Source organism: Acomys minous, assembly GCF_964271855.1.
Source record: "Acomys minous genome assembly, chromosome: 11".
In the NCBI taxonomy this organism is placed as follows: Eukaryota; Metazoa; Chordata; class Mammalia; order Rodentia; family Muridae; genus Acomys; species Acomys minous.
In genome coordinates this window covers 116,553,376-116,570,610 of record NC_140492.1, presented here as the reverse complement: position 1 = coordinate 116,570,610, position 17,235 = coordinate 116,553,376, and the positions used below count along the sequence as shown (strand labels likewise).

The following is a 17,235-nucleotide window of genomic DNA, read 5'->3' as shown; positions in this document are numbered from 1 at the left end:
TGAGACACCCAGCTGGTACTTTGCTTTGGCAGTCTGACTAGAGTAAGAGACAGAGTTATAAACATTTAAATAATAGTGAAATTTGGATTTCAAGGGGGAAGAATTCAACCTCAACCTTTTGTGGTTTATTAAGTCTTTATGATGTCTTATTTCATACAAAATGATGGGTTAGGATTTATTTTTCTTATTCCAACCTCAACACTCTCCTGGAGATAAACTTCCACACCAGGACTCACCAAACTTGGAACTAAAGACAAGTATTCATTCAAGTCTCATCTTTTTTTTTTTTTTTTTGTCCTGACCTTAGATCAGTGGTTCTCAACCTTCCTAATGCTGTAACTGGTTTTAATACAGTTCCTCATGTTGCGATGACCCCTGTAGCTGGCCTTAGTTACTTTGTGGGTTCTTCTTTTACCCACCCCCTACCAACCATGCCTCCTGAGGCTCTAGCATTTATATACCCTCTGAAAAGTTCCCAGAATTCCAAATGTCACACAACTGCAGAAACTGTCTGCAGCTGGGAAAACCAGACCTCTGCTGGAGCACGAGGCAAATCGTAGTCAGCTGCTGCAGAGAAACCCTGTTTCAAAAAATAAACAAACAAAACACTAAAAAAAAAAAATACTACTTCATAGTTGTAATTTTGCTACTCTTATGCAAATGTAGGATATCTGGTACATGACTGCAAAGGGGTTTTGACCCACGGTTTGAGAACCACTGCCGTAGATGTATCAGGGCACAATTTCTTTATCTTAAAATAGAAATAGCCGTACCTATTTTATAGTCACTGAAATAGTCAAATGAGGCCATTGTGGTGGTTTGAAGAAGAAAGGCCCCCACAAGCTTCCCAGTCAGTGGCACTGTTTGGGGAGGGTTAGGAGGTGTGGCCTTGTTGGAGGAGGTGTGTCGCTGGGAGCAGCGTTTGAGGTTTCAAAAGCCCACACAATTCTCTCTGCCCACTAATTGAGGATAAGGATATAAGCTCTTATATCGAGACACTAGCCCAAGGGGCATGTCCCATGGAAGTTTTCACTTACCCGGAAAGTGGGTCAGAGGGGAGGACATCCTATTAGGACTTTAGGTGAGAGGAGCATGGGAGAATGGGGAAATAGAAGGATCCAGAGGGTCCTAGAAACCTACAAGAAGAACATTATGACGGGCAGATCTGGGTCCTGGGGTCCTGCTCAAACTATGGCACCAGCCAAGGACAGTATAGGCTGTAAACTTTGAACCCCTACCCATATCTAGCTGATGGACAGAACATTCTCCACCGTTGAGTGGAGAGGGGGGACTCACTTTCACACGAACTCTGGTGCACCATTTTTGACCACGTCCCCTGGATGGGGAGGCCTGGTGGCACTCAGAGGAAGGATAGCAGGCTACCAAGAAGAGACTTGATACCCTATGAGCATATACAGGGGGAGGAAGTCGCCCAGTCACAGTCATAGGGGAGGGGAGTAAGGGGAAAATGGGAGGGAGGGAGGAATAAGAGGATACAAGGGATGGGATAACAATTGAGATGTAATATGAATAAATTAATAAAATGTTAAAAAAAAGAATAACAAACAACAACAAAAGGATATAAGCTGTCAGCTGCTGCTCTGGCAGCATGTCTGCCTACGTGCTGCCATGCTCTGGGCCATGATGGTCGTGGACTCAGCCTCTAAAACTGTAAGCCACAATAAACTCTTCTGTAGGTATCCTTGGCCATGGTGTCTCTTCCTAGCAATAGAAAAGTAATAAGGCATAAATAAATGTCACATTGTTTTGCAAACTTTTAAGTATCACATAGCTGTTGTTTTTTTCCTGTCTCAGGGAATGACTGTACTGCCCAGCCTTTCGTTACTGCAAAAGATACACGAATAAATCAACTTAAGGTAGGTCAGATCTGTTTTGGATTACAGTTCTAACGATGCCAATCTGTGGGCTTTTGGCTCTGTTGTTCCTGCATCACGATGTGGCGGGAAGTATCTGCAAGACACAGCTCTTTATCTCGTGGCCCTTACAAAGCAAAGAGAAAGGGCCCCAGGACAAGGCATGGCCTTCAAAGTCATGCGTCTGTTGGCATACTTTTACACAACTTTTTTTTTGAAAGTAGCAAGGCTTTTGTTATTTTCTACTTAATGCGTCTTAAATTCTTTTAAAAATTTTTACATATACATGTTTTTTTATTAATTTACTCAGATAACATCTCAATTTTTATCCCCTTGTCTCTTCCCATTCCTCTCTCCCTCCCTCTTTTACCCTATTCCCATCCCCTAGGTCTGTGACAGAAGGGGACCTCCTCCCTCACTATATGATCACAGGCTAACAAGTCTCATTTTGGTAGCCTGCTTATCCTTCCTCTGAGTGCCACCAGGCCTCCCCACCACAGGGAAGTAGTCAAATATGGGGCACCAGAGTTCATGTCAGAGTCAGTCCCTGCTCTCCACATGACTGTGGAGAATGTCCTGTCTCTTGGTTAGATCTGAGCAGGGGTTCAATATTTACTGCATGTATTGTCTTTGGTTGGTGCAGCAGTTTGAACAGACCCCCCCTGGGTCCAGATCCGCCCATCATGATGTTCTTTTTGTAGGTTTCTAGGACCCTCTGGATCCTTCTATTTCCCTATTCTCCCATGCTTCTCTCACCTAGAATTCCAACAGGAGGTCCCTGCACCTATCCCAATCTCCTGGTAAGTGAAGGCTTTCAGGGGACATCCCTGTTGGGCTAGTGTCCAATTATAAGTGAGTATATACCATGTGATTCTTTCTGAGTCTGGGTTAACTCACTCAATATGATCATTTCTAGTTCCATCCATTTGCCCACAAATTTCAGGATTTCCTTGTTTTTAATAGCTGAGTAGTGTTCCGTAGTGTAAATGTGCCACAGTTTCTTTATCCATTCTTCGACTGAGGGACATTTAGGTTGTTAAAAAACTATTTTTATTTTGGATTCCTTAAATCTCTTTCTCCCTATTCCACCCCAATCCCTTCCAACACCCCAACACCAGGTAGGGGAGAAGAAGGTTAGTGGGGAGGGGGGCGTAGTTTTCCTTAGCTACTTCCTGCTGGTCAGGGTCGTTGGGTTCCCTAGGGCAAGTCCAATCCTCATTCCCAACTTCTCATCACACTGCAGCCACAGCAACCAGGAGCAGCTGGGGGAAGCACCAGCAGCCTTCCTCTTCCTCAGAGCCCCCAGTCTCTCTTTGGGTCTGGCTTTTATCCCTACTGACAAAGACCACGCCCCCACTGGTGGTAGTTCACGGCTGAAGAACCTCACGTGACCTCTCAGGAAGCAAGTATCAGCTGTGGACAAACCGGAGCGGCCCCCTTATCCCACGCCTGAGATTAAAACAAAAACATGTTTACATATAAACCAAGACTTCCATAACATGCGTCCAAATGATCCACCTCCACCTAGCACGGCCTGCCTCTTAGCAACTCACTCAGTAACAGACTCCTCAGTGGGTTAACCCACTGATGGAGTTAACATACCTCATCACCCGTGCCTTTCTTTTTTTGTTTTTTGTTTTTTTGTTTTTTCAAGACAAGGTTTCTCTGTGTAGCCCTGGCTGTCCTAGACTCATTTTGTAGACCAAGCTGTCCTCAAACTCACAGAGATCCGCCTGCCTCTGCCTCCGGAGTGCTGGGATTAAAGGCGTGTGGCACCACCGCCTGGCTAATTTGTACCTTTCAATATGACACCCGGCTGAAGACCAGGCCTTCAACACATAGGCTTCATCTTTTTTGTTTGTTTGTTTGTTTTTTGTTTTGTTTTGTTTTGTTTTGAGACAGGGTTTCTCTGTGTAGCCTTGGCTGTCCTGGACTTGCTTTGCAGACCAGGCTGGCCTCGAACTCACAGAGATCCTCCTGCTTCTGCCTCCCAAGTGCTGGGATTACAGATGTGCACCACTATGCCTGGCCATAAGCTTCATCTTTAAACTACCACAAAGGATTATGCTTTTATATCCTTATACCCATTATAGAGATTGGGAAACATAATGTCCCTAGCAATCAGTATGGGTCTATAAGTAAGTGTCAGGTTTCTGAGATTTAAACCCCAAAAGGAGTTCTTCCCTTGAACTATTTAGAAACAATTGAGTTAATGCCCTAAGTCACTACACTGTGTCCTCTCCTCAAAAGCCATCACAGGGAGGCTGTAGCAGCTGACGTATCATCTAGTAGTAGAATGCGTGAGCCTTGTGGTTCTTAGAGAATGAACCCTGACCCCTCTGTGGAGAAAAAGATCAACAGGGGAGGAATTTGGCCATCCCTAGGACAAAACAAAAAACCAACAACAACAACAAAACCCCCCCCCCAACTTTGAAAACACTGAATAAAAATGGGGTGGAGGGTGGAAAGTTGTAAAATCCTTGTCTCCAAGTTCAGGATGGTTTCCTGAACCAGCAACTTTGCTTCCTCTACTTTAGAAAAGGCCCATGGAAGAGAAACCACTTACCAAATTACATGGGACTTGTTATACTAATAAGAAGGTGAGGAGGCACTTCTGAATATGCTGGTTATAGTTACACTTATCCCTTGGACTGTGAGACTCCTTGTAGCTTAGTCTCAGAATCATTGTAAGAGCTAATATATATTATTTTGCTAACTTTACTAAGAGACTACGTAAAGATTCAACAAATTAAAAAAAAAGAGTCATAGGTTTATAGATCTTCCTCCTAAGTTCTACCATTAATATTTAGCTATACCTTCCAGGCTTAGCTTTTTAATTAAACATTTCACTTTGAGATAGTCATGGATTCCTCTAGTTGTATGGTTTAAAAGAAAACCTCTGGCCAGGTGGTGGTGGTGCAGGCCCCTGGAGGCAGAGGCAGAGGCAGGCTGACTCTGAGTTCCAGGAGAGCCAAGACTACAGAGAGAAGAGAAACCTGTCTTGGAAAACCAGGGAGAGGGAGAGGGAGAGGGAGAGGGAGAGGGAGAGGGAGAGGGAGAGGGAGAGGGAGAGGGAGAGGGAGAGGGAGAGGGAGAGGGAGGGAGGGAGGGAGGGAGGGAGAGAGAGAGAGAGAGAGAGAGAGAGAGAGAGAGAGAGAGAGAGAGAGAGAGAGAGAGATGGGGGAACACCTCAGGTTTCCTGAAATGATGACTCTGAGAGTGTATTATTTATGAATAAATGCCTAGGCCATAAGCTTTGACTCCTTCCCCAACTGGTTCATAACTTACATTAGCCATTTCTCCTATTCTATGTGTGCTACATGGCTCGTTACCTTTCCTTAGTTTCCCTCTTCCTCTGGTGTCAGTCTCCACCTCTGACTCTATCCTAGGGTTCTCCTCTTTCTCCAGAAACTCCCACCTCCTATTTCCTGCCTCAGCTAATAAGCCATCAGCTATTTATTGACAGGTGATGCTCCTGTACGGTACACAAGATGTTCTCTCTACATTGAGACATAAATAGATAGATAGAAAGATAGATAGATAGACAGACAGACAGACAGATAGACAGACAGAGAGGGGGGCGGGGGGTGGCAAAAAACCTTCCCACTTGTTTCCTGCCTTCTCTCATTGTTAGCATCCTACAAAGTTACAGGGCAGTTTCACAGCTCAAGTATTGTCTGTCATTGGTACAGTGAACTTTCAGGACATCTTTGTCACCACAGGGACCCCTCGGTTACTGGTTTATAGTCACATCTACTTTTTCATACTCACCCTCTCTTTATACCCTGGTAACCACGAATCTGTTCTGGATTTCCATAATTTTGTATTTTTAAAGATGTATAAATGAAGTCCCTTTGAGATTGGTTTTCTTTCAGCACAATTGAAATTCATCCAAGTTGTACATGCTGTTTCTTCCTTTTCTTTGTTTAGTAATATTTCGTGTAAGTTGTATACAACAGTCTCCAAGCTAACAGCCCATTTATCCATTCACTATTCACCAGGAACATCTAGATTAAATCACTACCAACTTTCATGTTTAGGGTTTTTTATTTTATTTTATTTTACTTATTACATACACAGTGCATATAACTCCTGCAGGCCAGAAGAGGGCACCAGATCTCATTATAGATGGTTGTAAGCCATCATGTGGTTGCTGGGAATTGAACTCAGGACCTTTGGAAGAGCAGCCAGTGCTCTTAACCTTTGAGCCATCTCTCCAGCCCCACATTTAGGTTTTGATGAGAGAATAATTTTTTTTGAATAAACACTCAGAGGTATAATAAATGCTAGGCTGTATGGAACTGTATGTTCAGTCCTTACCCACCCTTTGAATATATATACCTACCCTTGGGGGGGAAATATATATATATTCAAAGGAAGGTAGGGCACTCAAAGCTTAAGTAGCATGTGAGCTAAGGCAGAAAATGCACCCAACTAAAGGTCATGTTATAGGGCTGATAAAGTTTCCAAGGTAACAAACAGTGTCTCTTCAGAAGGTCACGTTCATCAGTCTGTGTTTGGGCCCGCGGCAGATCCCCAGTTCCTTCCTCCTATGAAAAGGTCTGTGCTTGGTAGATGGTGCTCAGGAACAGCCTGCGTGCACCTGTCCTTTACTCTGACTACAGACTCAAATCACCCCCAGAGGGTAGCTTTTCCGTTACTCTCTGCCTGCAGTCTCCCTGAAGAGCAATCTTTAAATACGTTAAGGAAGTATTTTGGGGTGGCTTACCGCGAGCTCCCCCGCCCCCGCGGTACAGCAGCGCTAGGATGCTAATGGAGTTTCTAGCCCTTATTGTTCTCCCAGGCCCCTGAAAATACCATGTATCTTTCTATTGATAAAGCTTTTTGTAATTAGCACTTACCACACAAGTATGCAGAATTAGTGTTTTGTTTTAAGAGGACCAGCCATGCTATGTTGATCTGGCTGGTCTCCAAACTCCTGGGCTCCTCAGCCTCCCCAGGAGCTGATGTCACCAGTTTAAGTGAAGTTTGTAGATGCTCACAGTAATCCCCAGTGCAGGTGCATTTACTTAAATAGACCAAACTGTCAGGTGGACATCCTGCTGGCTATTTGGTGCCAGTTTTCTTCCAATTAATTATTGATTAGCATCAGTTTACTTAGCTCATTAATGTATTTGTTTCCTGAGGTCAAATACTATTGGTTGCCATCCTAAGGCTGAATTAATCTCAGCATCTTGCCTCCTTTGGCAAGTGCATTACATCTGGGCTACACTCCCAGCCCTAATGATAGTTCTTTTTAATCCTGCCAAGTGCGTGATTGTTAGATATCACCAACTAAGATTCTTATCTCATTTTCTATTAGCCAAGAATAATAATCAGTGTCTTTAAAACTTTTGTTTTGTGAGCCGGGCGTGGTGGCGCACGCCTTTAGTCCCAGCACTCGGGAGGCAGAGGCAGGTGGATCACTGTGAGTTCGAGGCCAGCCTGGTCTACAAAACTTTTGTTTTGTTTTGTTTTTTTTGCTGGCTGGTTCTGTACTCATTATGTAGCCCAAGCTAACTTTGAATTCAGGGCTGAATTCTGTTTGCCTCAGCCTCCCAGGTGTTGGGGTTACAGGTATCAATGTTGCCTGCCCAGTAGCCACTATATTCATAAAAGGGAGGCTTGAATGATGAAAATAAACTAGCTATTTTCTGGCCTGACTTTAATTAGATGCCAGGTTTTGGCAACAAGTCATCTTTGGAATTCAGTAAACAACAACAACGACAACAAAACCCTTAGAAAGGGTCTTACGTATTCCAGACTGGCCTTAGAGTTCCCAGCGCTGCTCAGCTTATATCTTTTATCATCAGCCTACATCTTCTCAGGGTTAGTTCACGCTTTCATTTTCGAGTACTAGGTACTGCTTTCGCTCCCAGGCTTTAAAGATGATAGTAATGGTATATTACAGTTGCTGAATCGGATCAATTTCCTAGAAGATAATGTCATCTTTAAGACTTTGTTGGCCTAAAAGTCTCCTAAATTTCACAGGATTTAAATTGTTACAATGATAACAAATGCTGATGTGGATGTGCAGATGGGGAAACCTTATATACTACTGATGGAAGTGTAAACTAGTATAGCCACTTTGAAAATTAGTCTGGAGATTCCTCCAAAAAAAAAAAAAAAAAAAAAAAGAAAAGAAATATGACCCAGTTATAGCACTCTGGGCATATATCTTTTGTTTTTTTGTTTTTCAAGACAGGGTTTCTGTGTGTAGCCTTGGCTGTCCTGGACTCACTTTGTAGACCAGACTGACCTTGAAACCACAGCGACCCGCCTGCCTCTGCCTCCCAAGTGCTGGGATTGCTGGGATTAAAGGCGTGCACCACCACCCCTGCCCGGCAACTCTGGCCATATATCTTCTATCTGGGCCTTTGAATTGAAATGGTCTCCATGTGCTCATGTATTTGAATGCCTGGTTGTTGGGAGTGGCACTACTTGAGAGGGATTAGGAGGTGTGGCCTTGTTGGAGGAAGTGTGTTACTGGGAGTAAGCTTTGGCAGCTCAAAAGGTCAAACCAGGGCCAGCGTCTGGCTCTTCCTGCTGCCTGATGACCAGGAATGTAGAGCTCTCAGCTACCCCTCCAGTGCCATGTCTGCCTGCACCATGATAACAGACTAAACCACTGAAATGGTTTCTTTCAGGCCCCAATTAAATGCTTTCTTTTATAAAGGTTTGTACGCTCAGTTTCCTTATAAATCATCCTTCATTATGAACTTATTAAGTGAGTGTACCCCCTTACAACCCAACTATCCTAAACAGGAGGGAAGGGAGATGAAGGAAAACAAGAATGAAACCTCCTGGGTGTCAGTTCTTGGGAACGATTCCTCTGGCGTAGTCAGCAGGATCTCAGCAGACCAGCAGCTCCACCAAAGTTGCTGCTGAGGAACCCGGAGCCTCAGCCAAAGCCTCAGCCAAAGCCTTGAAGCCTTCCTTAGAGCGGTTCTCTCTAGGAGCCTGTTGAAATGGAGTGATGAACAGCCAAACAATACCAAGTCCCCAAAATGCCCAGCCTCTTGTTTTGGGTGTATGTATGTATGTATGTATGTATGTATGTATGTATGTATGTATGTTTGTATGTATATCCTCTCAGAGTCTGTATTAGGATGTTTTTCAGGGGCAACAACTAACACTCCCCCCCCCCCCCAGCCCCACATGAAGTGGCTCTACTTCTAAGTGGATACACATTGCCTGCTCTCTCACAAGTCTGTTCCCCATCCCACACTTGGGATCAAAACAAAAACATGTTTATCTCCCCCACAAAGGTTGCTGTGGTCATTGGTTCTTTTCACAGCACTAGAACACTAGGGAAAACAATAAGGAATCTATATCCCCCTTGCAGGTCCACGTTCACTGCTGAAGTATACATAGTAGCTAGGAAGTGGAATCAGCCTAGGTGTCCCTCAGCCAATGAATGGATAGTGTGGTGCATGTGCAAAACGCAATGCTATTCAACTCTTAAGGAAAGGAAATTATGGAATTTGTAGCTGAACGGGTAAAACTGGTGATATTCTACTGAGCAAGATAACCTCAAGTCGTTAGTTTTGTATGTTTAGCTCGAAATACCTCAGGAAACTTTTTAAAAACAGGCCAATGGGGTGGGGAGTTCCCACACAGAAGAAAGGATGATAGAGCGATTCTGTAAATTGAAGGTGGGGAAGTGTTGCTTGTGGAACAGTCCCAAGACAGGGACAGGGGGACAGAGGAAGGAAAAGGGGAGGGAGTATTAATCCACACGAAGGGACGGGGCATTAAAACAACACACCTAAGAAAGCAAGCAGTTGAACAACATGAAGAGAGTGCAAAGGCCTTGCTGATTGTGGAAGAGCCCTTCCCTACCACCCTCAGCCACCGTCCCCAGCACAAAAGAGCTCTAACTCTTTATGCACTTGCCTTACTGTACCCACAGTGTCTCTGCCTGTTGACTTACAATTATTATTTTAAAACACGGGGGCTAGTCCTTTCCTGCCTTCTAGGTCTTGGAAGTCGCCAAGCCCAGGGGCCCTTTCTGCTGTATAAATACAAGACAAACAAACAAACAAACAAAAACCCTACAACACCACTACCAATTTTACACTGCCATCTTTTTTCGATTCAGCGTTTTGTGAGTTTAATCAGAATGCACCTTGCAGAGCAAGTGAGAGACCCTAACCACACACCACTAACTAGGTCATTATGCTCTGAATTTCCTTAAGCAGGAGAGTTGACAGGAACATCTGCTACTGGTGCACTCCACACGCTGCCTGTGTTAACAGTAACACAGGGTTTCCTCTTGGCTGGATTCGCCGCTGGGAGCCAGATACGCAGATGTGTGTTCATTTTCAGGCCTTGACTTAGTTCGTGAGGAATTTAAACCCCACCTCCTGTCCAGAGTGGAAAAACAACGCCCCCATTCCCGCCCTCGGCTTCCTCCCGCTGCTTAGGTCCTCTCCAGTTACAGAAGTTCGGATTTTCCCCTTTTTTCCTAGAGAGCTAGGCGGGAAGTCCGGCACCAAGAGTGGAGTCAAAAGCATCCGTTTATTTGTTCTGCTGGGACCCGGGTGAGGAAATCACACTTTGTGACTTAAAGGTCTCCAGGGAGAAGAGGAATGGATTTCCAAAAACTTGAGTTGCCGTGCTTGGCAACTGTGGTTTGACTGACAGAGACCGATTGAGCAAGAGGGCGGAGCTGAGGGCCTGGGGCCGGGGTCCTGTGGCCACGGGGGGGACTGAGGACCCTTTGTCGGGGGACCAGGTGCTGCACTCTAAGAGTGCATTTGGTGGAGTTTCTTTCTCCTCTGCAGAGAGGGTTTGGCAATCCGGGGAAGCGGGCTTGGCTGGAGGCGGGGGAGGGAGAGGGGAGGACGGGGGAACCCCGAAAGGGGGCGCGGGTCCGGGTGGGTGGGGGTGAAGCGCGGTGTCACGTGGTCGCCGCCGCCGCGGCCGCCGCCTCAGGTTTGGGGCTGTTCTTCCGGGTTGGAGGCACATCGCCGGGGCCCGTTCCCGGGTCTGCCAACGCGGCGTGGCGTTCGCTTGCAGCCCCGGGGTCGCCGGCTTGTCCCGCCTGCCGGCCCAGGTGAGCCAACCGCTCGCCACCTCCCTGTGGCGCCTCGGGTGGGGGAGCATGCTGGAAAAGGCGGGGCAGCCAGCGCTGAACCCCTAGTTCCTTGGCGAAGGGGACCCCATCAGAATGCAGCGGGCGGGGGGGGGCAGGGGCGGGGTCGGCGGTGCCCAGCAAGTGGGGTGCAGAGGCTCCAGCTGGAGAATGAATGCGCTGTCTCGGGGACGGGTGCGGGGGCCCTTTTGTGTGTGTCTGTGTGTGTTCGATCGGGGTGGCGTGCAAGGGAGTGTGGAGCGTGGATGTGGGGAACGGGGGTCCAAGGAATGAAGTGACAGCTGTGTAGGTGCAGATCTCGGATCCTGGGGCGGGGGCTTGGGGGAAAGGGCTGCAAAAGTTATCTATAGACATTTTGGCCCTAAAGAGGAATTGGAAGAGAGGTCATAGAGGACTTTCTGTGAGTGGTGTACCAATGGCAGCTGGCCTCCCCTAAGCTGTACTTGAACCTTGAGAGTGTTCAGGCAAGGGTGCCTGGTTGGGTGTATCGGGAAAGACGTGAGTGTAGGTCAGGGCTGACTGGTGGTAAGGGGGTGCCAGTTTCTAAAGAGTGAGAGAGGGGGGTTTTGGATTGGTGAGTCAGGACAGTGGGATGGGGGTGTAGGCCTGGGCAGAGCTGGTTCAAACTTGACAGGCACAATGACTACTACTAGCCAGAGCCAATGGGCTTCCACGGGAGGTTATAAATAGCAGTCCAGGTGCACGTGCCCGCGGCTGGCAGTTTAGTTGCTGAGGGAGGGGGCAGCACCTGTGACAGGGGCCATGGCACCAGTGGCTTTGGGCGAGGTCATGCTGCCTGCCGGGATAGGGTATTGTGTCCTTGTCGGGTCTGCCTAGCTTTTAGAAGCATGACTTTGTTTATACTTGCAGGTGTCCTTCGTTCGTCCTGTGCTGTGCTAGGAAACTTTGTCTGGAGGGATGGGGCTTCCTTGCCCACTGGACCCTCTTTTTTGGGCAAATATTGGCTATTTTTGCTTTCTTATTTTATTAATATCCTTATACTTTTCTATTTTGAGACGAAGAAGGTCTCGGTCTTTAACACTGACTGGCTTGAAACTCTACGCGTAGCCCAGAGCGGCCTTGAACTTGAGTTGTTCCTCTTGCCTTAACCTCTGCTATGCTGGCATTTTTAACTGTGAATTATTTTCTTTTCTGTCTCTTTTTGTTTACTGCAGGGGGCAGTTGATTAGGATTATTCTAGTGTCAGCAAACAGCTTATCTTTGCCGATTGGATCAGTTTTCTACAAGGCTAACACATTTTTGTTTTTACAAAGGAAAGGCTCTGAAACTCTTGTTTTAGAGACCAGTTGCAGAACGGCATCAGGATACCCAGCCCTAGTCATTTAAGCATTCAGTGAAAAAAAAAATTAATTGACTTACCTCTGTTTAGTGCAAAGCACTGGCCAAGAATAATAACGAAGTGAATGGAGCCGCTCGCCAGGGTCACGTGTACTTTAATCCTCTCTACAATTTAGGGCATTTTGCTACTTTAATGCCCGCAGCTCTGTGAGGTAGGTTCTTAACGGTCTTACTATAATGCTCACCTTAAGGATGAGGAAATCAGGTACAGAGAAGCTAGGTGATTTGAGGAGGTCACGCCTATCATAAATGGCAGCAGGGGCTTCCAACCCAGAGTTCGTAGTCGGAGCCTCTATGCTGTCTTCTCACCCTTCCTAATGCTACGGCCCAGCTCCTCATGTCGTGGCCACTCGCGGCCGTAAGATTATTTTTGTCGGTACTTCATAACTGTAATTTTGCTACTGTTATGAATCTGTAATGTAAACACCTGACATGCAGGGCATCTGAAAAGATAGACCCTTGTGAAGGGGTCACCCACCCTCAGAGGGGTTGCCGTCCGCAGGTTGCCATTTGGGGAAGGCCGAGGCTGTAGCTCAGTGGCGATGTGCTCTGCCAGTAAGTGTACAGATCTGGGTCCTGTCCTTGGCAGGACACACATCAGTCTCAGGGGAGGTACTTCTTCTCCCCCCCACCCCCCACCCCCCAAAACTGGTTTCTCTGTATAGCCCTGGCTGTCCTGGAACTTACTTTGTAGACCAGGCTGGCCTAGAACTCAGAGATTCATTTGCCTCTGCTGCCTCCCAAGAATGCTGGGATTAAAGGCGTGCGCCACCACTGCCCCGCTGAAGTACTTATTCTTATAAATTGTGTAAGCACCTTCACAAATACCATGCTAAGACAGTCATTTTTGTCCTTTTAAACTTTGACTTGTAGGATTACCCATTATTGATTCAAGGTTTGAGACGTCTATGGCAGATCAGATAATGGAGAATTCTGAAACAAATAAAAGGTGGAAAATGTGACTCGTGTGGAGTTAACATGGGCTAGCCAATGGTTTACATATTTTCTGAATACTTTTCAGAACCATTTATATTTAAGTTAGGGCAAGTATAGTGGATTTTTCTTGGCAATAAATAAAGTCCTGACCTTTGATTTATGTGTTTAAAGCCTGAATAAAGTATTTATGTTTTTGTTTTTAGATTGGAATCATATATAGTACCCCGATTAGGGATCTGTTCAACATCAAACTATTATTTTCCAAGTAGGCAGGGCAGTGAAGGGTTTTCTAGAGTGTAGAATGTCCTGAGTAAGCTGCTGTTTGCTGCCACCTTTATAGGTTAGTGGATTGAGGCACGAAGTATTTCAGGTTAAAGAATAAGGAAGTGGCAGACTTGGGCAATGCACTGTTCCATTAGCGCCAGTTTCATTTATTTGCTGACTAGGTCTGGGGAATCTTTGCTGACTCACTAAGAGCTGTGGTTTTAGGGAGTTGGGATAACCCATGAAGAGAAAGGGCCTCTGAGATTCTGTCCTTGGGCTACATTTGCTGAATTAATTAATTAACTAATTAATTAATCTAATTAATAAGCAACTGCAGCAGACAGGAGAGCAATGTGTTTTCTATGACCCAGTGCCTGACAGTGTTTTATAAACAACTTAAGGGAAATTCACATGATCATTTCTGTCACCAGTGTTCCTTCTCAGTGTTTTAAAGAAGTTTATTTAGGAAATTGTGGTAACATCTCTGAGATTTAAAACTAGCTAAATGCATCTCTGGATGAGTGGATGTAGCGTCTGCTTGCGTATGATGCTTAGCTAAGAGAGAGTCCCTCTCATGGGTCAGGACCTAAGGGCATAGTGGGTAGTTAGTCAGGTTTGACCCGTAGACTTCAGACTCTCTGCTTCTTCTCATGCCCGAAGCAAAGAGAAATACAGAGGGAAAAATGGGGAAACGAAGGAGTGCTTGCTGTGCTTCCCTGGGCATCTGCCAAAGACGGCAAAGGTAGCTGAAGAAACAGCAGAGCGCTGTAACCTTGTCCTGTTATAGTCAGTAACACAGGGCCACATTAGGGGTAAATAAACATTATTATAAAACACTTTCAAGTAATACTGGCCACTGTTGAGAACCACTTCTGGAAGAGTTCAGTTATACCCGTATCTGTCTGTACACAGTAAAGTAGTAAAGATCTTTCTTTCTCCCTCCCTGCTCCCTCCTTCCCCATTTTCTTTCTTTCTGTTATTCCGTGCATATTTATTTCCTTGAGAGGCAAACATGGATCTCATGTTCATTTAGGTGTGTGCGGCCACTGCCCTGGCTTTTCTCGGGGAGGGGGTGGAGGCGAATTTCAAATTTTAAAGGCTGAATTGAAGAGCTGGCTGGCAGAGCTAAGCCTTTTACTGCATCAGAAAAGATAGCAATGTGCTTTGTGTCATCTAGTGCCTGACAGTGTTTTTTATATATCAAAGGAAATTCAAGTATTATATGTACCCTTTTGGCAAATATGTTAACTTAAAAGATAACTGTAGTGTAAGGTGTGGCTTAACTGTACAGGTGTATATATATAAACTCTCCAGGTACACACACACACACACACACACACACACACACACACACACACACACACACACGTATGACTCAGGCCTAGAAATGAATAGTGAGTTTTTAATTTCACTTTTAGGTAGAAAATGAATTTCAGGTTTTTTTGTTTGTTTGTTTGTTGTTGTTGTTTGTTTTGTTTTGTTTTGTTTTTTTGAGACAGGGTTTCTATGTGTAGCCCCTGCTGTCCTGGACTCACTTTGTGGACCAGGCTGTCCTTGAACTCAGAGATCCACCTGCCTCTGCCTCCTGAGTGCTGGGATTAAAGGTGTGTGCAACCATCACCCTGGCTCTTTTCAGTGGCGTCGGGAGAGGAGCTTCAAGTCTTAAATGCTGAACAAGTACAGGACTTGACAACTAAATTTTCTGTAGGTGGCAGCATAGAAATATATTCCAGATGCAGATCCTGTGGATGAACAGTTAATATGGTTTCTCATGCTCAAATGACAAGGTGATCTTTTTTTCTCCCCTTGGCACCTAAACATATTCTTTTCCTCCTTTTTAGCAATTCACCTTCAAGGAATTGGTGGTTCGGAAAGTTAGGAGTGTGGAGCGACATGGCACATCTACTGAAAACGGTGGCGGCTGGCTGTTCATGTCCTTTCCTCAGCAACTTGGGGTCCTGTAAGGCTCTACCTGGGAAGAAAGCCTTTTTACGGACATTTCATACGCGTCAGGCACTGTGGTGTAAATCCCCTGCAAAGCCAGGTAACACTGCCCTTCACCGTGTGTGCCTCTAGTCTGTGATGATACCTCATTCAGTTTTATGGCCTGCTGCTTGTGAGTGGTTAACAAACAAACAAACAAACAAACAAACAAACAGTCAAAAATCACAAGTGAATGTCCCCCCATATTTTCCTCTTAACAGAAATTTCAGATTGCCATTGCTAACAGAGAAGATAAAAATAATGGGAAAAGAGAAAGATTAACTGGCTGCATTGTGTTTGGGAGTCTTTTGCTTCACAGTCACCATTTCTCCTCGATGCCTTCCTTTGTTCCTAGAAGGTATTGGAGGATTGTACCGTGTACAGGTCACCTCTGGTTATGGATTCGGAAGGAAGTATATTAACCAATTTATAATAATGTTCCTAGATTCAGTAAAAAGCAGACTCATTGCAGTTCAGGTCAGAAATGTTAGTCATCTTACATGCTAGCTGCTGTTCAGCTTGGTTTTGTTTGTATCTATCTGTCTGTCTATCTATCTATTTATCTGTCTTTGTGTCTCTGTGTACGTGCACCACATGTGGGCAAGTGCTCTCTGAAACGGAAGAGGGTGTTGGGTCCCCTGGAGCTGGAGTTACAGGCTGTTGTTAGTGTCCTGCTATGGATGCTGGGAACTCAGTGTGAATCCTTAGGGAGAGCAGTACTGAGCCATCTCACTAGCCCCGCCATTACCACTTCTATTGCCTTGGTTCAAACCATCACCTTCTGCCACTGACGTGATGTATTAGTTTCCTAAATAGTCTCTGTGCTCTCAGCCTCTGCCCTTCTCCTCCTGTCTGTCTGTCCTGCAGATGACAGTGTGAATACACTTTTGAGACTGTGAGAGCGTGCCTGTCCTTCCTTCAAAATCAGTACAGCAAGAGTGATGTTTTCTAGTGGCCTATCAGGCCTCTTTGGATAGGACTCTCACTCGCTTCTGTTGTAGGTACAGGGCAGGACAGGAGGCTCCAGGGGTCACCTTCTAAGCTCGGTCACCTGTCTCTTAGTAGTCTTTCCAAAGACTGTCCCAGGACTCAATCCATCTGTCCTTCACTGGCCAGACCTTAAGCATGTGAACATTTGTCAGGAAGACTCAAGACATTTAGTTTTATTTACAGATGGCAATATGCCCGGCTAAGAATGGCACTCAGCTCCTGAGATGAAAGAACAACATGGGCGTTCCTTCTCCCTCTTAAGGTCTGTTTTCTAGTCACCAAGGAGCTGTGACCTTGAATAGATCTCTAGCCTCTTTTGGTGTTCTCAGGTGACAGTTCACTTTTGGCAGCACACCTTTTTTTCTTTATCGCTCCCAAGTTTATCTTGAGAAACTTTTCTTTTAACCTGTCAGGTTACCTAGTGATAAAAATTGATAAGACGGGACGGCACTTGTGAATAAACCTATGAACATCAAGACCTTTGCAGTAACAAGTAAATCTTCCTTGTTTAACTTTTGATTTTTATTTTCTCAACTACTTCAAAAAAGCTTCAACAGATAAGGACACTTTCTCTATAATAAAATATTAATTTAATCACCACATTGAAATGCATAATTTAGCCAGTATTTTCTCAGTTGCTTCTTTTTTATTTTACCCTCTAATCCACTCCTCCTCTTTTTTTTTTTTTTTTTTTTTGAGACAGGATTACTCTATGTATTTCTGCCTGTCACG

General features: G+C 45.3%; 1 protein-coding gene across 3 annotated transcripts in view; it reads left to right on the top strand.

The window, feature by feature from the left end:
* Positions 1-10,259: 10,259 nt before the first annotated feature.
* NNT (nicotinamide nucleotide transhydrogenase) overlaps positions 10,260-17,235 on the top strand; it is a 97,187-nt gene continuing 90,211 nt past the window's right edge. Inside the window, exons 1-2 of one of the 3 annotated variants that reach the window (XM_084801395.1) lie at positions 10,260-10,417; positions 15,372-15,574. In XM_084801395.1, the coding sequence (XP_084657521.1) occupies positions 15,424-15,574 (151 nt within the window). In that variant the 5' untranslated portion in view covers positions 10,260-10,417; positions 15,372-15,423. Of the gene's footprint in view, positions 10,418-10,775; positions 10,933-12,259; positions 12,483-15,371; positions 15,575-17,235 lie in introns of those variants that run through there. The other 2 variants (XM_084801393.1, XM_084801394.1) reach the window with 2 other exon arrangements.